The sequence below is a fragment of the Poecilia reticulata genome, linkage group LG22 (genome assembly GCF_000633615.1).
Source record: "Poecilia reticulata strain Guanapo linkage group LG22, Guppy_female_1.0+MT, whole genome shotgun sequence".
Lineage (NCBI taxonomy): Eukaryota > Metazoa > Chordata > Actinopteri > Cyprinodontiformes > Poeciliidae > Poecilia > Poecilia reticulata.
The window spans coordinates 17,314,608-17,337,136 of NC_024352.1; the positions used below are offsets into that span (position 1 = coordinate 17,314,608).

Below are 22,529 nucleotides of genomic sequence, written 5' to 3' on the forward strand. Positions count from 1 at the left end.
AGCACTACAACACAACTTGGAAACTTCAAATCACACAAGCGTAACTCCGAGGGTGTTCCAGGCCGCGGGACGTGTCATGAATCCCAACCTCACTGCTAACCTCAGCAATGAGTTGAGCAACGGCCAAAGCCAAGCTTTCAACACGCCTGTTACGCAATCCATCTTGAGTTGTTATTCAGACTGGCAGTACCCCAGAAAATCTTGCGGTTCGGTTGCGTTGTGGCAAATCACCGACCGGGCTCTCTCCAGGGAGAGTCATGCCTGAAATCCCTGACTCACCAGCAGGAAACGGCTACTGCTCTTGGAGCCCACTCAGCTCGTGTGGGTTTGTGTCTGCCTCATTTCCCCACCTGCCTACCCTCGCTTGGGCCACCGACTCGTTTTCAGTCCACCTGGAAAAAAATGAATCATTATGGCAGAAGTGTTTCATGCCGGGGAGTTCGGAGGTGAAGTTCAGCATTACAGTGGTGGAAAACCTTCCTGCTGCCGCCCCACAGGTCTCGTTGCAAGAGCAGTTAAGTGTTTTCCCCTCCAACAAGGATTTCTTCTCGGTCGTGAAGCGTCTGTAAATCAAAGGCAATTGTCTGAAAATCTGCAAAGTCTCAGGTGGTCTCAGGAGGCCGTGCGAATGTGTACTTTAATCCCAAATTCCTGGAATGAAATATTTCCTTATGTAGCACCAGATGGCTGAACAGCTTGCAGTGAATGGAATTGGAAAAACAACAACAAAAAACCGCAACAAAGTCCAAAGCGTTTCCAGAGAAATTGAAGTAAAATTCTGATTTTATTAGTGGACCTCCCATCTGCCAAGTCAGTTTCATCTGTCTATTGGCTTTATTTATTTATGAAATGAAAGTACATATACTGTACTCACCAGAGCAAAACCGCCTCTCCTCTGTCAAGTGCACAGCTGTGAAAGCAAAACTGATTCAGACAGCTTTTTACACTATATGATTCAAGTTTGTGATCACCTAATGTTTATTAATGTATGAGGAAATGGTTTCAGTTCCCAGAGCTTTTCAGATTCTTCTCACACATAATAAGGCAGAGGTAAAAAAAAACAACAACCTAAAGCACATAAAACAAGAGTTTCTTCAGGTGCAGCTATCGTGTCTGTGTCGGTCAATAAAGTCAGAAGAGGTCGGGAATGGAGCGTCATCAATCAGCGGAGGAATTCGGTTGACTCACAGCCTAAAAATCAAAACACCACCTGGACAAAATCTCCCACACCGGTTTATGTGCATTTCTCTGGTAATTCCAGTGGAGTTGTGTTCTGATGTAATGTAGATGGTAGTCTCCAGCTGACAGCCTTGTTATATTGGTGCCGCCCACTGGTCCAAAAATAAGCAAAGCTCGAAAATGTTCAGGTAGTGTAGGCAAGTCTAAACTAGTGGCTGAACGAAGCTTGACTTGTCACGAAGCTACTCCGAGTAAAGCCTGAGCAACGAAGGAAGGGTGTTAGCGGTCATATATTACCTTTAGCGCGGTGATGACCAATAAAACTAACATAAAGTGACAATAAAACAAGTCCTGTGACAAGCTACAAGATGTGACTGCAGTAGTTGAGCTGTGTTGACTTTTAAGACGGCTTCAGGAAAAAGTTATAGTTACTGTTAAGTGACATTGTGCACTGGTGGTGAATTTGCCTACTATTATTATATACAGTATATTTAGAGGTTGAGTCATACAGCCAGGAATAGTCCACTGTTTCAGTACCACTACAGTTATATTGGCACACATCATCCAGACTTAAAATTGTCTGAGGTACCTCTCCAAAGATGTAATTTGAAGTTAGAAAACTCATTTTTGTGGCCACTGTAGTCTGAGTGCTTCAGAGTTGTGGACATAAACAGTAAAAAAAATAAAATAAAAAAATAAAAACGTATACTGAAAGTGTATTTTTGTTGTGTACTTATGCAGGATGTCAACATGATGAGATTCCAGTTTAACAGGTGTTGCATGTTTGAAGCAAATCAATGTTTAGCAGCAGTCTTTAATGATGTTGGGAATATTGTTCTGAGCTCATGGGACCCGTGTCAAGGGCCAACAGCAGCACTCAAAGCAAAAAACAACTTATTTATCAATGGTGGAAAGTTTCATATTAAGTTCAAATACGTTTCTTATTTTCAGGTGGACTGAATATGTACAGGATGCCCCGCTAAGTAGGACAAAACACAAAGCAATCTGGCTTATCATGTAGTAATTTATATTAATTAGGAGACCATCTTATTGATTTTAAAGAATATGGCCTGCATTTTTTCACCTCCAATTCATAATCTGAAATACCAAAACTAGTCAAATTTAGACTGTGGATTTCCACAAAAACTCATGGGATTGATGAAACCTGTTTGTGAAAAACCCAAAATAGCATTTTCCCATGTTTTTATTTTTTGATAACACCTTAAGATTGAGTTAAACAGTAAAAGTAAGATATATGCCTTTATCAAACCTGGATTGCATTAAATTACATTGGAGAGTGGAGAGCCTAGCAGCATAGCTTGGCACCAGTATAACTGACCACTAATCAAAATTAAAGTCATTCTAAAATAAAAAATATTGGCTTCCCAATATATATGAAAAAATATATTTTTTAAAAAATAGCAAAAAGCTCATCTTTAGGGTTTGGTGACAAGGTCATTTTGTTGTTTGAGAGCAGTCCAATCAAAATTTTCCAAGGGATAAAAAACGTGACTAGATATCGATTTGATTATATTTCCTAAAACTGAACAATTAATGTGCTGTTTTACTTTTTCTTTTCTTTTTCTCCAAGTATATGCCAAATGAGGAGGAGGGGTTCCCCCATCCAGGGGCAACATTAATGCAAGAACCGCCACTGCTGAAGCTATTTTATATCCAGTAAATAGATGAAGAGTTAGAAATAGAGCTGCGAGGTATTTTGCCCATATTTAACCAAAATAAAAAAGTAAAAAAAAAAAACTATTTGTTGACATGTAAAAGACAGCTCACGCAGGCGTGGGGTTGTGTCACAGTCTGCGTGATTGGCGTGCCATGTTTGTGTGTCTGGCAAATCTGCTACTGGTTTCCTATTCACAGAAGACCAGAGTCAGACACAGGCTGGCTTCGCAGCAGAGGAGGGGAGATAAAAAAAAATAAAAAAAAACTCTCGCCACTAAGAAACCAACAGCTATCAGAGACGTGAAGTCGACGCGATGTCAAGCACGAAATGCTACCGTTTAGTTTGAGGAGACAGCTACCAATAAGGAAGAGGCTGCAGAAAGTAAGGAGTGGGTGAGCAGTGACAGCTGGATACATAAAGCGAGGGATTAGAGGTCCGCACGTGGGAAAAAGGGACTCGCTTTAACACATCAGGTGAGTTCCGCGAAGCTTCACACCTGCCGAAGAACAGCGTGTAAGCACGACGTTTTACCCAAAAGAAAATAGCAAAACTTTATTTTGGGTTTTTCCTACCTTCGCTTTGTGTTTAACAAGCGACTGCGTCAGCAACCTTTCGGCCACTTTGCGGTGATTCCAGAGTGAATGCACGCGCTCACCTACGGACAGTGCGCGTGATGGTGTTTCTTAATAATAAAACTTAGTGAATCTCACACTGCAGACTTTATGAGCAATTGTTGTCAATATTCTTTATCAGCTTCGGAGAAGACAAACACGCTGAGAAAGTCGTCATTGTTTTTGTTTTTCGTTCTTTCTTTTTGACAAACTCCGGATAATCCGCGTTAATGATTCATCAGGGAATTCCTAAAGGTCAGCCATACCTCAATGCTTTAGTCTTCGTTATCTCTGCAGGCTTTCACGCTCCTTTGGCGTACTAAATTCGAGCGCCCGGCTTTTAATCATCCAGTATTTGCACAGACAGAGAGATGATGTCCCTGTCAAATATGTGACTTGGAAGAAAAAATATCCCAGACAGTGAACATTCCTGCCAGCCCGGAGTGAATCTGGGTGTTGTCCAAACGGAATAGTTCATTGCTATTACTGTAGGCTGTGCTTCTGTCATTCCACAATAACGGCATTGTTTTCCTGCAGTCACAGTTTTAACTTGAAATTATTTAAGACGAAATTGAATGCATTGCGTTCTCAGTGTGATATTACTGGTCTAATGAGATGCAACTTGAGGTTATAGACTTAAGTTTTATCTGGGAAGTTTATTGCATTTCATCAGTAGATTTAATGTAAGTAGAATAGAATTTGTAAATCGCATTCAGGTGCCTAAAAAGTTGTTATATCAATGCAATTTTACAGAAATGGAGCAAAATTTTTACTGACTCATTAAACTAGTACGATTTTGACCATTATTGTGGCTAACGGCATGAAAACCCAAATTTCATTTCATAAAAAAAATGTGCCCATGAATTTCTGCATCAGTGTAGCATGGGGTTTGAAAGCATTCAGCCTGTGCCTCAGCTGAGGTGTTAAGGAAGCCTGGGATACTTCAGAGGCGGCATTTGTCTTGTCTGCGCTGTTGACTCTGGTGTCTCTCATCTTCCTCTTGACAACCTGTCATAGACTATCTATGGGGATTATGTCAAGCCTGGCTAATCAAGTGCAGTGATGACCATAGACATTAAACCAGGTATTGGTACATTTGGTGGTGTTGACAGGGGCTAAGTCCTGCTGGAAAATTGAAATGGCATTAAAATAAAGCTTGTCTGCAAAGGGAAGCGTAAAGTATTGCAGCATTAACTGGCTTCACTGAATTTAGACAAATTGGAAAAACGTCAGCACATGGCATTTTCTTCTAAATCTTTACTCACTGTGGAAACATTTCAACTGGACCTCAAGCAATTTGTATTTCTCCAATTATCCTCCAAACTTTGGGATCTTAATTTCCAAATCAATTCAAACTTTTATCTTATATTTGAATAGAGGACCCTGGTGCAAAATAGTGGTTCACAATCCTTTAGAAACTGTGGTTATCTATTAGAGCCTTCCTGTCTTTAGCTACATTTTTTCCTACCACTCAACTTTCTATTAACTTATCTTTTTATTAATCTTGTGCTTTACTCAGATTTTCTGAAAAACTCTGTTCTGTGATTGAACTACCTGTTAGACACAATCAGCAGCAGTAACACATATAAGTCTTAAAGTTTATTGCAATATATGGATGTGTTCATGTGTATACCAAAGTCAGATTAGGTGTACCTCTCTTCAGTAAAACTGCCTAACACACTCGAAATGATAAATTCTTTCTTTTCATGCAGGAAACTGGAGGCTAGTTTGCTCTGGTAAGCCATAAAACACAACCGTATATTATCTCCCGTTCTTCTTTGTCCACTTAGAGTCAGTCATCGTTATGTGACCTGTTCAGCTGGCTTGAAGTCATTTGGTAACATTTTCTTGTGGGCAGAAATAAATGTATCTTCTGTTCTACGTCAGTTTATGGAGAAAAGGGAGAGTGTACTCGGCGTGCTTGTTTTCCTACAAATTGACACTGATATTTGAGGCCCTGGAGGAAGCAAAATCTACTGAGGCTGTAATCACCATTCCTGTCTTACAGCAGTAGTTTTCCTTGTTCTGTGAATGTCTGAAACTCATCTTTTTTTTGTATGCATTTAATAGAAAATTAACAACATAAATATATGCACCATCTTTACCTCAGAGTTGTAGCTTTTTTTTTTTCCTCTCTAGGCACATTGCTCCTGTGTGTGCTATTTATTGTGGGCATGCATTTGTTGCATTTGCCTAATGCACTTTCACATTTGTATTGTTAATGCCTCATGCTGTGGCCTCGCCATATAACAGAGTCATTGTGGTAATGATCCCTGCACTGTTTGAGAGATCGGTTAGTAAGTGCACTGCATTTGCTTTTTCTACTATTTACCCAGTTCCATCTCAAATGTTTTACTGCTGTAAGGTGCCTGTAAACAATGAGCTTGTTGGCAGGGGGTGGGGGGTTTGCATGCTTTTCAATGATGCATGCTTAGCTTAGCCCACATCCTTCTCAGCTTTATACCTTCAGCATCGACTGAGTCACCTGGGAAAAACTGAATGAATGCTTTCAACGTGTTTTTTTTCTTTAAGGGAAACGACTGGTCTTGTTCAGTATGTTGGTATAATGGAGTGCTACTCCTCTGACGGATTTAGATTTTTTTTAATGTAATATGCAAAATGCACACCAGTGGAATGTACTTTACTCATCTTTTGTTGTTTGTGTTTTGTCCAACACGGTGCAATGGAAATTTAACAGGTTATCTCTCTGAAATTGCTTTTCCCATAAAATAAAAATAAAATAATAAGGCTATTTGGTAAAGTAAAAAAAAAAATCCTGAGACAAATTTTGAGCCAAATAAAAACAAGAGGTATGTCTCTCTTGGATAAACAGGGCATGTACTCAATAAAAAAAAAAAAAAAAGACTTCTGAAATGGACAGTAGGCTTTCCAAATAGGAAATTGTTTGAACATTTGCTTAAGGTGCATTTCCACTGCAGGAACCTTTTTTTCAGGAATATGGATAGTTTCCTAGAGCCATCTTTTAGTTTAGTTTAGTTTTTTTATCTCAGTTGTTTGAGCTGCAGAAAAAAAAAAAGCCAAACCAGATCAGCAGTGTATGCTTACACCAGAAACTTGTCCTCATGGGGAGTTTGTGCATTTGGGATGGACCTAATCCTAATGGTTTCCATGGTGTTTTGTTGTTGGAGGGTGCTGGATGTTTCTGATGACTGAATATTCCCAGAAATTACTTTCAATTTCCTTCCATATTTGAGTTCAATTAGAGCTTACATTTTCTAATGACTTTACAGCAGTCAAATCCATCCCTCATGTTGAATGTTGCAATTTTTTGTGGGGTTTATGTCATAATACAGCAATAAAATCAGTCAGTCTTAGGGGAAATATTACAATATTTCCCAGCGGTTTTCCATCTTGGGTTGTGTGGGGGGTGGTAATCAGTTCTAGTTGAATCTTTCCATAAAGTTTGGTGTAACACTTCTTTTAAAACATGACTGTAATGAAAAAAACAATCTTGTTTTTACTGTTTTTAACAGGATCTTGTCTGTTGCAGTGGGCAGAGATCTGTGTTCCCAGACAAAATAGAAGATTTAAGCAGAAAAGCATTCAGTATCACTGAATTTTAAAGACAAAATATGTACTTCTTGCCCTGCATGCATTATTCAGGCAAGTGGCTGAAATGAGTTTTGTTTTTTGCTGTATCTTGGCTGGGCTCCACATTATAGATGGCTTTTTAATCCTGGGAAAATTCAGAGCAAACTTGTTCCTGCTCTTCAAAAGGAGTCATTCGAAGTGGTCTGGGTATCTGATCAGGATGCCTCCAGGGTGCCTCTCTTTGGAGATTCGCGGGTGGACTTCAAGAATTGCTGGAGGGACTTTGTATTCATTCTGGTCTGGAAACGGCTTGAGATCTCCTAAGAATGAGCTGAAGAGATTTAGTTTTTGCCTCCTGGATCTGAGGCTTGTGCCTCTCAGATAAGCACAAACCATGACATATAGAATTACGCTCTTAATTTCTTCAAATAATTTGTACATTTTCAGTATTCGTTATATCAGAGTTGTGCTGTTGCGTAACTGAAATGGAGACGTGTCACAGACTGGCACTAAAAAACTTCAAAACAAATTTCGAGAAAATAATTTCTCGGTTTTCTGACCTGTGACATTTAATATCTAGTCATACGGTAATGTTGGACTAGACTCATTCACAGTTACTCTTACTGACATGAACCTCTGCTTATTTGTTTTCATGGACATGAGGAAACCGTGGGAGTTTTTCCCCCAGGTCTTGTTCAGAACTTTGAGTCAACATGAAAGCCGTGCATGAAAGGCTGCAGATGTAGCAAAGGGTTTCGCTACGTCTTTCATACATCTCGCAGAGCTAAGTGCAGAATGACAGAAACTAATTTGTCCTCCCAAGTTTCCAAAGCCAGCCAAATATGAGTAGGAGGAGTAGATATGAGCAGCTTGAAGAATACAATTAATCATTTTTTTAGTAGGTTATCTGGACAAATCATTATGTCTTGTACTTTCAGATAAAATTTTCTGCAGACATTATTGCCTTCACAAATTTAGCTAAAAACCCTAGCTTCAAGTAAAACCTCTTCCACTGTCACGCTTGATTCCTGCTGCTGGTCAAACATACAGCAATTCTTAGCATAGCTGCAGCCTTACCAGAAAGAAAGGGGGACGTTTGTTTACGTACCAGCAGTGTGTCAGTATGTCTGCTAAACAGTCTTATTTCAGTAGAGGTGAAGTCAAAATGACTGACTGAGAGAAATAAAATTAACTTTTGGAATTACCTAGAATCCAGAAGTAACTCCTTACTAAATGTGTGGGATCGTCTGAAGAGAGCTTGATGAAAAGAGATACCCTCACAATCTGATAGATATGGAGAACTGTCTAAAGACCTCTTTTACTTTCTATTTTTGCAGCTTGTTTTTTAATAAGGGTGTATCAAAAGTTGAAGCACTCTCTGTCGGGACCTATAACTAATAATGTCTACCTCAAAAACCTAAACGTTGCTGGATCAGGGTGAGAAAAATCTATTTTAAATCACAATAAATCTACTTTAAACATTTGTCATCTTTTACCTTGACAGATTTTTTTCTCCATTTGTTAAATAACACTTCCTAATTACAGAAGGATCATGGCTAAAATATTCTTCGATTATGTACCTGCTATGTGCTGGCTGCTATAAGTTGAACATTTCGATCATTACTTCACTCCTGAAGTCTACGCTCTCTTTTGCCCGGTCATGAAAGCAGAACTGTGTACTTGTTAAAGAAGTGACTGTGCAGTCTAACACACAGACCTCACTTCAGTGAGGTCCCAGGAGACCAGTAAGCACTGCCTGAACAGATTTAACGTTATCCCGCAAAGCGAGAGTGGAGCAAAGGAATGCAAAAGGAAAAAAGTACCGGCCTTTTCACTCCTGTGCACCATATAACCTCAGTTAATGAAGTGTTTTGGGTGAAAATGGGGTGACAAACGGTGCTAGATGTATGTGCATTGCCTTCACAGCCACAGTAGCTCCTTGGCTACAGTTGCTCAGCCTTGTGCTGTTTCGGGTTGTGTAAGACTTTGCAAAGTCAAACCGTAAGCTGCACACTAGCTGGCTACATTTCAGTGCCTGGAGGTTTCAGTCTCTTCCTCCTCATATTCCTACTTGTTTTCCTTCTTGTGTCCCTGTCGTGTTATCCCTTCTCCCTGATGTTATGCTTTGCTGGGCCCCCTGAGGGAAGATGTGCGCTAGTGACGGCTTCAGGGATAATATAGGGAGCTATGAGAGCAGGGCCATTTGACCAGTTATTTCTTTGATTTTTAACTTTTGTGTGCAGCTTGGTAACCAACAAGCAAATTAAATGGAAACATTTGCTTGTAAGGAGCTGTTTTATGTTGTATAAAAATCTCTAAAGGGTAGAAGGCAGAATTCAACGGTGTAAATGTCACTTTCAGAGTTTGCCATCTGACTTTTCGTGCAGTTGATAATTCGAAACATAGACGTCTGTGATCCAAGTTCCCGCTGCGCTGTGCAGAGCAAGCTAACTCACAGGTTGCCTGCTCCTGAAAAACAATCAGAAAACTTTATATTGCATTTTATCGATCTGTTTTCTCAGGATACAAGATGCCTGAGGGACTGATTGTAAATCTTAACTTTAATTTTTGGTTCATTTTTATGTGGGGAGTGAAATTCTGTGCTCTGATGGGAGGCTAGTGAATAATGCAGTCAAAGAAATGAATGATCTGATACCGAAAGACACTGAAACTAGTTTTAGATGGGATGCCCATTAAACCACACCATGTATTTATTAACGCTCTTTTGTCAAGATTCTTGCATAGATTCAAGCATACTGCTGGTTAAGTTAAGCAGCAGTATGCTTAAAAACTAGTTGATGAAATATATATATATATATAGTTTAGCACATTCAAATGTACCTGTCTTTAACGTGTTTGTAGATTATGGTTTTGTGATTTTTATCATTGTGTTCTATGACTTTTTGCTCTGCTTCCCTGTCAGAAATGAATTAAATCTACAAGAAGTTTAGAAAACTGTTATGTTTATTATATGAGCAAGTGTTTTTGATGAGGGGACTCTTTAGTGGTATGCCTTGCTGTAGAGTAATTCATCCTCGGGTTGAGACTGACAGAGTGGTTTGTCAGCACTAAGGTGGCATATGTGGTATATAATGTTAGCCGCTATGTGTCTCGAATGAATGCCTGCGGCTGAGACAATGATTAAGTTCCACGGGACTCTTGAGGGCATTTAGATCCAAATTGCCCACTTCTTTATGACCATATACTGCATTTGCAGATAGTGAAACCAAGGTAGCATAGTATTTCCTGACATCAGACATACTGCTGCTTTGTCTCCAATGTGTCTGTAAGACATACATTTACTGGTAGATATTGGTGCATAATGATGGAGGGACAATTTCTGTTCTGCATCAGAGGAACTCGACGGTTCTTCAAATAGCTTTAGCTGAAGCCATTTCATTTTTGTAAGTGCCTTCAGAACAGAACGCAAAAACAATGTAGTTATAAGGAATTTGAAGAATGCGGCTCCAACAGAGTAACAAAAATGCATCTCGTGTCATATTTTCATTTATTTTTTCCATAAAAGTAGCACCAGATCAGGACTTTTGTGTTCTTCAGGACACCCACTGTTTCACCAGTCTTAATTTATTTTTACACAACAGTTGGTGTTTGCAAATATTTTTAAGGACGCTGACCAGCATTTTGAACCTGTGACAGATAAAAACCTGCACTACAAACATGGCTTTCACATAGCAGGGATTTTCTCCTGTGGAAACGGAATGAAATTGTGCTAATGAGGCACCATGACTGGAAATGGATTGATGAAAAAAAAGTTGGGTTATAACTTCTGATTGAAGAGTACCATTCTTGCTTGTTTTTCAGTGAAAACTTGGCCTTGAGTTAATATGCAAACTCTTAAGATGCAGCCAGAATGTCTGCAATATTTGTGGTTTGACAGAAAGCTGGTGCAGCAAGCCTGAGTTTTTTTTTTTTTCTTGAACAGTGCTTTTTCTGTAAAGTATTTAAAGATGTGAATGAAGCTAATCCCCAGAGATTGGTCCTGGTACCACGTTCTCATGGTGCTGAATTATGGTAATGTCATTTATGTGCATGCAGCTTTGTGATGCCTAAAAACTAATCACATTTTTTGGCAAACCATAAAACTGTTGCTCACCATTGTTCATCCTGTTCTCTGGTTCAATAATCTTATTTTCTTTTCTTCTATAAAGTCAAACATCAACACTTCAGAGTCAATTGATGTCAAATTTTTACAATTATGATTCTTCACTTGGTGCAAAATACTGTACAGATGAACCAAGTACATGTTGTGGATGTTGTACTATAAGCTAAAACTAACACTTAATATAAACTAATATTTTATGCAATTCTTACTATGATAATATTTAAAATACATTAAAATACACAAACAAGTGGTTGTATTTGATGGACTTCCAGAAGTGTGAATTAGAATTTGACTCTAATATGCAGAATATCCTCTTTCTGCCTAATTAAATTTGCTGCATCTGTTTTTCTCTTCTCCTCTTCAGTGAAGATTGGATCCCTCCATTTAGTCGTTTTTCACCGGTTTGTTTCTGCCTGCGGTGAAGATGAGTGCCAAGTCAGCCATCAACAAGGAGCTCTTCACGCCTCACGATGAGAAGATGCTCGCTGGTGTACAGGTGAAGAGGAGGACAAAGAAGAAGATACCTTTCCTAGCCACTGGTGGCCAGGGAGATTACACGACTTTCATCTGCCTCTCAGGTAGCAACATTTCTCTCTCTTTCTGCATTTGAATTTAAATTACTTTTATCTATAAATCAGACACCTTCCGCATTTGCTGTGCTTTTGCAACCGTTTCAGCATTTGCAGCATGGCACTCCTAAGTGTTTTTGTGATATTTTTACTGGCAGGCATGTTTATTTTAGCTGTCAAGATAATGCCATTCTCAACAAGTTCAGCCAAAAGACAAGTTGTCAGTCCTACTTAAGTGGATTAGATTTGAATTTGGAGAGAATATTTATCTTTGAACTCTCTGTTTGTGGCTTATTCCTCCTTAGCAGCCGTCATCATTCCCGCTTTTCATAATTCACTCTGAGGCAGCTCAGCTCCACCATAGCATGTGCTTTTCAGCAGGTTTGCAACATGGATTGTGTTGTTACCGCTTCATTGTTAATAGTAGTTTTCTGTCCGAAGTCCATCGTAAACCTCCAAACAGCACTTAGCTGAAGTGCATTGTGATTTAAAGTTTGAAGTTTCAAATAGCAGTCCGTTTTGACCCAACAATCAGGTGCTAGAAAGTGCAAGATTGAGTGGAGTTTTATTTTTCACCATGACAATGAAATTGAGAACACGCCAGATGAATTGAAAGAGTGGATTGTGAAGAAAAACAAAAGTTTGGATTGTTCTAGTCTAGACCCAGATCTGAATCTGATAGAAAATCCATGAAGTCGCCTGAGGAGGGCTGTGGACAAGAGATGTCCTCACAACTTGATAGACTTGAAAAACCTTTTCAGGCAGGGTGAACGTATTTGACCTAGTCAGGATGTGGCATGGTGGACCACTGTCAAAGAAGGAAAAAGTCTAAATCAAACAAATAAACAAAAATGGCGATTAAACAAAGTTAGTCTAATGATGCACATATTTGCACGACCAGGGAATTCGACCTTTTTAAATACTTAGTGTTTTTAAACAATGTTTCTTTTTCCGTTGGATTGTACAGGATAAATATCGCAGAGTGATGCATATATAAGTGATTTACCAAACAGAGCAGCATTAGGATGTGTCTCTTCCAGCAGCTGTGTGGGTGGCAGTCCCATTCAATACCCTGTAGCTGTAGACATTACTGTATTGGTTTGACTTGAAGCACTAAAGCCGCTTGCTATTTATCTGTTGTGTTCAAGGGGTCTTTTATGCTAACACTGCAGCTCAGAAGTTAGCTACATATTTTAAAAGAAAGGCTTTTTTCCCAAGTTATCTACTGATAAGTCTTTTCTCCTTTCATGTGGAAATTATTAATGTTCACAGCTTGTAATGCTCATCTTGTTGGATCGGACCGGTTTTTTGCTCAGCTTAGAGCAAATTTAGGTTGCAAAATATACCTTTTTTTTTATTATTACTTTCACAAATTTAAATGTGTAGCTCACTGGTGTTTTTGCAGCTAAGAACTCAAGTTGAGATCGAAGTGAGACATTTCAGTATTAAACAGTCAGATCTAGAAGTTGGTTAACACAGGCCCCAGAGGACTGGAAATTGACACCCCTCCAATGGAATTAAATTAAGCATTTGGAGTAACATCGTATGAATCACTGAACAATGGCCAGACACATCTGGAAGATTTTAGTCTAGAATTTAGTAAGTTTGGAAACCGTCTGTTATTTTAACACATCTTAACCTAAAATAGCTAAATTTGACCACACATTCAGAAAATGTTCAAATTGATTTCTTTTTTTTTACGTTGGGTTTATTTATGCACTATATGCATTTTATTATTACATTTTGGAAAATCATAAAATGAATCCCGGCTCATTAAAAACCGTGTTCTCGTTTCTTGAATAGGCCTGTTTCCACTTCTGGAGGAGATACAGTTACTACGAACTGACATGAAAGAAAGATTACAACATTCCTCTCACTTTTTCTGGCAGACTCATCTGGTTTGTTTGTCTTCCTATTTAAGGCGTTGTCTGGTTAGCAACCACTACACTGCTTATTGCAACCATGTGTAACAAAGGCTTTATTGCCTCCTTATGATGACGGTATAAAATTTTGTAGTGTTCAGTTACAGTACCTTGAAAAAGTGTTCAAGACAATGAGTATTCATGACCTTTTTCGCAATCTGCATTGTTACAATCACAAATGTTGGTGTGTTTTATTTGCACACAATTGTGAAGTGGAAGAAAATTATTATTATTTTTTTATTAAAAACTTGAATGCGCCTCTGTTCAGCTTCCTGGTGAAGCTTAGTAGAATCACCTGCCTTTCAATTGTGGCCACAAGTTATTTGGAGTTTGTTTAGCTTTTGTCTAGTCTGTCTTTTTTTCCTAAAGTAATCCAGACTAAATGGACAGAATCTGGAAATAGGCAATTTTCTAATTCTTGGAACTAAAAAATTCTCAATTAAATGCAGCTTTAGACTTTGACTATGCTATTTTAGCTACTAAGTTATTTTTTATGATATTGTTTGCTCATTAATGTTCACAAACCTCTGAGGCCTTCATGAAAGAACTGGATTTACGCTGAGATTAAATTGGACTCTATTTGGATACTTTTGATGAGTCTGAATAGAGTTTGTTGCATCGGCCTTTTTTAGGAGCATCAGATTAAAAGGGGTTTGAATAGATTTGCTTGTCATCCTGTTTAGATTTTTATTTTAAACATTTTGAAAACAAAAAAAAAATCCTTCCAGTCCAATGACATTTTTGTTTAAGTGGCATGAAGGCAGAGAAACATACAGAAAGCTTATGCATCAGTTTTTCCAACTTTTCAAATACAACTCATATGTGAGCACACATGCTATGCCAATATGTCTCTGAAGATTTTGCTATTAGGAACCAATTTTAAATTCCTTTCAAGTTATTTTAGTGGATGATTTATAGATGTATTTTCATGAGTCTTCACTGGAGTCATGGAGTCGATCCTAGCTGTGTGGATGGAAGAGTTTGATGTGTGAAGTTAAGGACTGAAGGCATTTATTTACTGCTTATGCAGCACAGATGAATTGTTTTTTCTCTCTGTTTTGTTCTTTAATGGATTTAGGCTGACTTTGACTTTCTTTTTTTTTCCAGTCAAAATAGATGGGACAGATATTTCTTACTCTTTAAAAAGAGACAGCAAGCAATTTAAAATGTTAAAATAAAACAGGTCCCTATCTGATGACATAAACTGACGAAGCTTCTTACTTCTTACAAGAAGTAAGAAGTAAGAAGTAAGAAGCTCGTTCTTACTGCACCCGCGGCGGCTCCACCCGGGCTCGCGCCCCAGGCTTCCGTGCTCACCGCGGCGGCCCYCCTACTCACCGCGGCCTAGCCCTCGCGGCTCTTGTTGCCGGCGGCGGCCGGGTATGGGCCCGACGCTCCAGCGCCATCCATTTTCAGGGCTAGTTRATTCGGCAGGTGAGTTGTTACACACTCCTTAGCGGATTCCGACTTCCATGGCCACCGYCCTGCTGTCTATATCAACCAACACCTTTTCTGGGGTCTGATGAGCGTCGGCATCGGGCGCCTTAACCCGGCGTTCGGTTCAACAAGTTTGCTTCTTGTTGTATTTGGAGCCATGTCATGTGTGTGAGTAGAATTGATAATTATCTGCTAAATAAAAGAGCTACTCCACCAGGCTTGACAAATGTATTGATTTCCTGCTTTCTGTTGAAAAATCTCCTGACTCAGCTGGCGCGTTGTAAAACACGTGGGATCGCAGTGTCTAACGTCTTGTGACTGCTGCTTCTTTTGTTTTGTTTTTTTCAGCCAATGAAGCTTCGTTCTGAGCTTTACTCATGAGTTTCTTTGTGTGTACTGTACATTGAAACTGTGAGTGTGACAGCAGCCAGCTCATGCCTCCTCAGAGCCCGTCGGATACAATGGGACCTTGAGCGTGCAGCATGTGTGCGATTATCTGTGAGAGCACACTGCATGTACATGAGAGAAAGAGGGGGATGGGAGTCACTGACAGCCTCTTGGTTACAGTAGCAGAGAGCTGATGCCTGAAGGCCGTACAGTGGCAGAGTTATGCAATCTGTGGGATGTCATTACTGAAGAAAACCCACAGTGTTAGAAGCTGTCCTGTGAAGACCCCCACAGGCGCCTTACTATCAATCTGAGCCAGATGAAGCACCGGGAGATCACTGCTTTTCTAATTTCTAATCTCACAGCTGAGGTGCTGTCATGAGAGAGAGAATCGAAGGATCTTCAGCTAATATGTTAAAAAGTCTCATGCACACAGTTTTAAAATAGTAATTTGTAGCGGCTCTTCCTCTTGCCTGTAGTTTAAATTATGCAACTTCCCCTGTGGGTGCAGCGTTTAGCTTTAGCTTTCTTGTCAGTGTGGGGATTTGTAAGGCTTTGTATTGTCTAATTGCTGAAAGCATATTTGTCTTCTATATAGAGTTGCATTTATCACTGAAATGCACAACAAATAGCTTAGGTGGCTTGCAGCTGGTGGGCAGCATGCTGTCAGGATAACATGTGGCTCTGGTCTGGTTCTGCTGACTTGGCAAACTGGTGTTTACCTTCAGGGGGGAAGTTTAGAAAAAGAGTCTCACCTTAGCTACAAGGAGCTGTAGTAAACTAATATTTTTCTGTCACAGGGCAATGATATGCTCTGGAGTCTGTTTAATCCTGCTACAAGATCTGATTCAGAATTGTTTTGTTTTCTGATGCTGCTACTAATGAAGCTCACAGTCAGCAGTCGGGCCTCAGAATTTCATTCCCTTTTCTTGATTTTATTCCCAGCTTTTTATGACCAGCAGGGGAGAAACAGCCTGCAAGCCCAGTTTCTGGAGGTACCTCATAACCGACTTGTCACGAGCCAGTGTGCATAAGCATCCATTTTTATTTATTCAATAGTAGGAACAGACATTCAGATGTGAAAAGGCTGCACATAAATTTGAATTTTATCTCTACTTTATACACAAGGAATAACTTTTTGCTACCGCAGCGAAATTATGTTTAAGACCAACATAATTTGGTTTGTTGCCTGTTTGGTGCTGAGCTTCGGAAGTCGTCTTTGATCTGTCTGCACAGAGCCATGTGTGAATGCTTCAACAACATTGGGAATCTTGATGACATGAGAGAATGCTGGAGGTTTGCCAGAAGCAGAACCCAGGCCGTGTTGGTCAGTGAGATTCTTCTTTGATCACTGGACATCATGTGGTGCCTTTACGGCTGGACTTCAGAACTCAAACACTGGCCCGCCCACTGAATGTTTGCCAGCAGAGATGTCAGGCCATTTGAGCAAGATAAGAAACATGGAAGGTTCAGTGGAGGCAGTTTGTTAGTCAGTTTTGTATTTATTTATTTATTTATTTATTTTCAATATTCTTATCTGATAGAAAAATATCTTTGATCGGTTGAATCTGCTTTTCTTATTCAAGCTAACATATGTTGACATTTTCACTTCTTATTTTTATGGTGAAGTTTCTGTGCATGTTTGTGTGTTTTAGCGATCACACCTAATCATCTCTGGGGCAGTGGAGGTTTCTGAAGTAAAAACGAAACCACTACATTAGTTTGTAGGCATAATGATCAGTGTGCTTGTGCTCGGCATGTTTATGTGATGTTGTGTGTTCGTTAACAAGTTCGATCTTTTCCCGTACATGTGGTGCATTTGTTATAGAGACGGCAAATTACTTTTTTTCATTTATTTTCAGTGCCAAGTGAATTCAGTGTTTCTGTTTAAGGCCCTTTGGACTATAGATTGCCACTGTGACTGCACAAGGTTGTGCATTGCATTTCTGTACTTTTAATGTCACTCATCTTGACTGGTCTTGGGATTATTGATTGGCTGGAAGACGAATGTGTAGCTCACTGATTTATTAAAGCGCTTAGTGTGGTCAGTGACTCCCAACACTTATGACCTTGGCAACACCTTAAATTTCATTCTTGTAGCACTTTCACATTAATATATTTCATTTGTTGTTGTTTTTTTCCCCATTGTTTTTCCTTCTTTAACTCTTTACCAGCTTTAAAAGTGCCTTACATAAATATTAATACTACTTGAAATGTTCACAGTTTTGTCAAGTTAAAACCACAAACCTCACTGTATTTTATTTATAACACAAAGCAGTTGGTAGTTTTAATGTAAAGCTCAATAAAAAAACAAAAACAGCAAACGTATTTTATGAATGAAGACATGAAAAGTGTGTGAAAAATTTATGTTTAGCTTTCCTGAATTAACATTTTGTAGGATGATTTTTTTTCCTGCAATTACACCTGTAAATCTTTTTGGGAATATCTTTGTCAGCTTTGAACATCTAGAGACAAAATTATGTCCACAACATCAATCATATTAGGTAGAAATGAGATTTGAACGTCAATTTTATAACTCTTCCCACAGATTCTCACTTGGATTTAGGTCTTTGGTTTTTAACGCATTCTGTATATCTGCTTCAGTTTAAATGATTCCATATTCTATATAGGTTGTCCTCCTGGAAGGTGAATTTCCACTGCAGCCTTAAGTATGATGCAGCTTCGTTATGTTTGTTTTTCCTCCAAATAGCATTTTTGCATATAAGCCAACAAGTTGTGTTTTGGTCTCACACTTCTTGCCACTCCTCCCCTAAACCACAGACTTGTAAAGAGTGTGACCAACATTTATCTTATCTACAGATTCTTCCAGTCTGAGCCTAGCATCTTTGCAGCTGCTCAAGAATAAGGGCCTATTGGCTGCTCATGTGATGATTACTGCTGTTTCCAAGCCTGTCAGTTTAGAAGGTCAGATCTTGGTATTTTTGCACTATTTTGTGTTATTTGAAATATCTTGAACCTTCTGGACTGGCCAGATGTCCATTAAAGACCCATCTGTTGTGGTGCAGGTGTTTAGTATTCTGCTGCTTTCAGTCAGTTGTGTAGCAGAGGTGACTGATGCTTGCATGCTGGCACTCAGAGAGGCAAAGGACTATCCCAGTGGCACTTCTACTGCATTATTATTATATACTTGTGCTGCTATTCATTTGTGTATACCGTGCATTCCAGCTCCTCTTAGTGCAATACAGTGCTATACCAGACCTCATCTACTGTAATTTGATTCTGCCAGCTTAACTCATTTTTGTGTGTGTTTTACGAACCTCTTCAACTTGGATTGCCCGGCTGTCCGTGCTAACCTTCTTCTCATCATTCCTTTAAACTTATTTTGACAAAGAATAACATCTTTTAACTTTAAGACAATATTTAGAGCTTCATTTTTCAGGACAAGAAATCTGAAAATTGGAGTTACCCTAAGAACATAGGATTATTGGGATTGAATTACATTTTGTGTAAGAACTGTCTACATTTGCTCACAAATAAGAAAACTGTTATGTAGGGGTCAGTAATTAATTTTGAGCATTGCAGTGCTTGAATACAAAGAGGTCATTCGTGCATTCATGTTATGATACAACATATCATTAAAGCCAGAGGTAAAGTAGCTCTATTTGCAAATTATTAAAATATTTTACTTTTATTTGGGGGGTTGTGCCAGTCAAACCTTTACCAAGTGTCACCAGTTAGCTTTTTTGTGTTTAACCTGACTTATTTTTCCCAGTTTTTATTTTCCTTCAAAACTGTGACACATCTGAACTCTCTTTTGTAAACTTTGCCCTATTTCAACATCTAAATGCATAAAAGGAGCAGTGTGCTGCTGGTTTCTGGGTAGAAGGTTTAAATTCTTTTTAATAAAAAAAAAAACTGAAGGAAAGAACAGTGTGTTATTTCATGTTTATAGTCTGGAAAAGTGTGTGCTTTCCATTTTGTTGCATCCAATGAAGCGAGGTGATTGGCTCCCACCATTAACTTTCTGAGCATGGCTGTAATTACAGATTACAGATTATAGTAAATACCTAATTACTGTATTGCAAAATTCTAAATTTAGCAACAATTTACTATGTTGCTGGCTGGATGGCATGAGACCCAGCAGGTTAAAACGATTTCATTTATGCATCAACATCTTATGTTGTTCTGCGACTAGTTATGATTTATTTGGTCGATTGGTTTACAAAGTAAATGTCCATTACAACACATCTAAATTTTATTCTAAATCACCAGCAGATGTTGCTTTGTCATTTGATCATATTACTCGCCTTTGGCATTTCTACCCCCCAGCTGCACCCAAACATTTAATCTTTTTAGGAATTCAGTCTCCTCTGCTGTGGCCTCAACAGAAAGACTCCCAAAATGACATTACTACTCAGAAAGTATAATAAAACTAGTTTTTATTTCACTTTGAAAGTTTTTCTTCTTTCAAATTGTCTTGCATCATTTTTTTTTTTAGACGAACGAATGGAAAATATTTTGTGTCCTAGCAGCTGATCAGTTGGTCCTGTTCTCTGTCACTTGTTCTTTCCAACAGTGCACACACAGAAGCTCACAGCAGGTGTAGATGGTAGATGAAAAGCTCGGGTTCGCTGCATGTCGCCTTTGTTGTGAGTGGGGCTGTGCATACAATGCCTCTCTGTGTGGAAATGGTGAGCCTGTTTCGTCCAGAGTGAAGTATGCGTGTCTCTGTGTGTGTGTGTATCCTGGGAATTTTGTGCATACCTCAGTGGTTCTCAAAGCTCACTTCATTGTACTTTTCTGTGCAACACCCAAGCAGTCTATCTCCATGAGCTGCTCCTTCTGTCCACTGCTTTCGAACTCATCTTGGTCACATTCAAAAAAATCTTCTTGGAAAAACACTAGAGAGACTGACAGTGTTTTTGCTCAATGATGCCCTTAAGATGATTTGAGCATAGGATTGGTAGGTTTAATTTCAAAGTCAACGTCAGGAGGTGATGAGTAGTTTCGACATTACTAGTAATAATTTGTCGCACCGGGGCTGCACAGTGGCACAGTTGGTAGAGTTGTTGCCTTGCAGCAAGAAGGTTCTGGGTTCAATTCCCGGCCCGGGTCTTTCTGCATGGAGTTTGCATGTTCTCCCTGTGCATGCGTGGATTTTCTCCGGGTACTCTGGTTTCCTCCCACAGTCCAAAAACATGACCGTCAGGTTAATTGGCCTCTCCAAATTGTCCCTAGGTGTGAGTGTGTGTGCGCATGGTTGTTTGTCCTGTGTGTCTCTGTGTTGCCCTGCGACAGACTGGCGACCTGTCCAGGGTGAACCCTGCCTCTTGCCCGGAATGTTAGCTGGAGATGGGCACCAGCACCTCCCAACCCCACTGAGGGACAAGGGTGTACAGAAAATGGATGGATGGAGGAATTTGTCGCACCTGTTCATTAACTATTTTAAGCAAACTGTGGAATGTCAGCATGTGTAATACACGAGAAATCAAACATGTATATTGGTAGCATAAAGAACTGCCGCATCACACACTTCTTGCGTCTCATCATCAAGATGTAAGAAGTTGTTGGTATCTATTTAATTTCTCATTTATCTATTTCTTACAGACATCTTCTATTCTTTTGTCTATGTAAAAACGCACTCAGAATCTATATTTTCAGCAGAAACCTGAGGGTAACTCTCTCATTGTAATCTAATTGTTTCTGCTGTTAGGGCAATGTGTTGGGAATTTACAAAACTCTTCAGGTCCTGTACACGAGACAGATGTCACTGTTAAAAATGGAAAAAGAAAGGAGATGAGCATAGCGGCAAAGCAGACAAAATAAAGGAATGTACAACAACAAAAATAAAAAACAAAATAAATATTGTCAGACCTAGTGAACATGATGGTTACATTATATTCTAGTAAAATATAAATGTGATAGAGTTCAATTGTTTACATTCCTCTGGTAGGAGTTGGGTGTGCGGTAAATTTCCCATGGAGACATATTTCTGAAATTTTGTAAGAGTAAACAATACTTTGAGTGCAATGGATCAAATGTGTAGTAAAACCCCTTTTTTAAAAAGTTAATTAAAAATTTAAAAGACAATTGTGTGATGCGATTGTGAACACACAATCTATGTTCAACACAATAAATGTTCAACTACAAAATAGTATTCTTGTTCACTCGAACACATCATGACATATGGCTTAGACATATTTGATTAGACCGTTTCCTTTTGATTTCTATGCAAGGGTGTGTGCTAGTTTCTGAATGCAGTGGAAGTGTTGTCCACACAATTACAGCAGGAAATGGCCTGAGTAAATGAGGTATTGTTACCATTAGGGAAGTAATATTCTGAGAACAACATCACTTCATACATGTTTTGATCCAGGGTCCTTCGTATGTATTACTTCACCAACACTCCGCAGACCTGCACTGGAAAAAGGAATCGCGTTGTTTCCAGCTGTTGTTTTGTGTTAACAAAGCTTTTTCCCCACATCCTTCCTCTCATCTGAGCTGCATTATGTAGAGGAAGAAAGATGGAAGAGATATCAAACAAGTGACCCTAGATAATGAAGAGCACACGCTTCGTCAGCCATTCAAACGTAAAATTGTAAATCAACTTTATTTGATTTAATTGCCTGTAAAATTAATTTCACCTAAAATCCCAATTATCCTAAATCAGTATCAACCCAACTGATGCACACAGAAGCTGCAACAAATCAGTCCATAAATCACAGTTTGTGAAATGAAGTTGAATGGCATGTGAAATGAGTATTGAACAAGTTTACCAAAATGTATTACTTTATTGAAAAGTATTTTCATTAATGATGATATCAAGGCAACTCCTTTAGTAAGCATTGTTCAGGTGTAGTTCTGAGCCATTTTGACATGCAAACTACCTTCAGGTCCTAAAGGTGTGGGGCCAATTCAGTTTTTATAGTAAAAAACAAAAAGCACTGTGTATAATTACATTAAGTTTGCAAAGGAAAGAAGTCTTCAACCATAGTGAAATGCTATTTGTATAATACCTTGGTAATGAGAAATCTTTTTAACAATTTATATAACCAATTTATATAACCAATTTATATGTATGTATGTATGTGTGTGTGTGTGTGTGTGTGT

At 38.9% G+C, this 22,529-nt stretch overlaps 1 protein-coding gene across 3 annotated transcripts in view; it reads left to right on the plus strand.

Annotated features, from left to right (window-relative positions):
• The first annotated feature begins 3,051 nt into the window (after positions 1-3,051).
• The window catches only part of stxbp6 (syntaxin binding protein 6 (amisyn)), a 59,262-nt gene continuing 39,784 nt past the window's right edge, over positions 3,052-22,529 (plus strand). For 2 of the 3 annotated variants that reach the window (XM_008399786.2, XM_008399790.2), the window contains exons 1-2: positions 3,052-3,330; positions 11,508-11,721. In XM_008399786.2, coding sequence (XP_008398008.1) covers positions 11,568-11,721 — 154 coding nt within the window. In that variant the 5' untranslated portion in view covers positions 3,052-3,330; positions 11,508-11,567. Of the gene's footprint in view, positions 3,331-5,182; positions 5,205-11,507; positions 11,722-22,529 lie in introns of those variants that run through there. The other variant, XM_008399787.2, reaches the window with a different exon arrangement.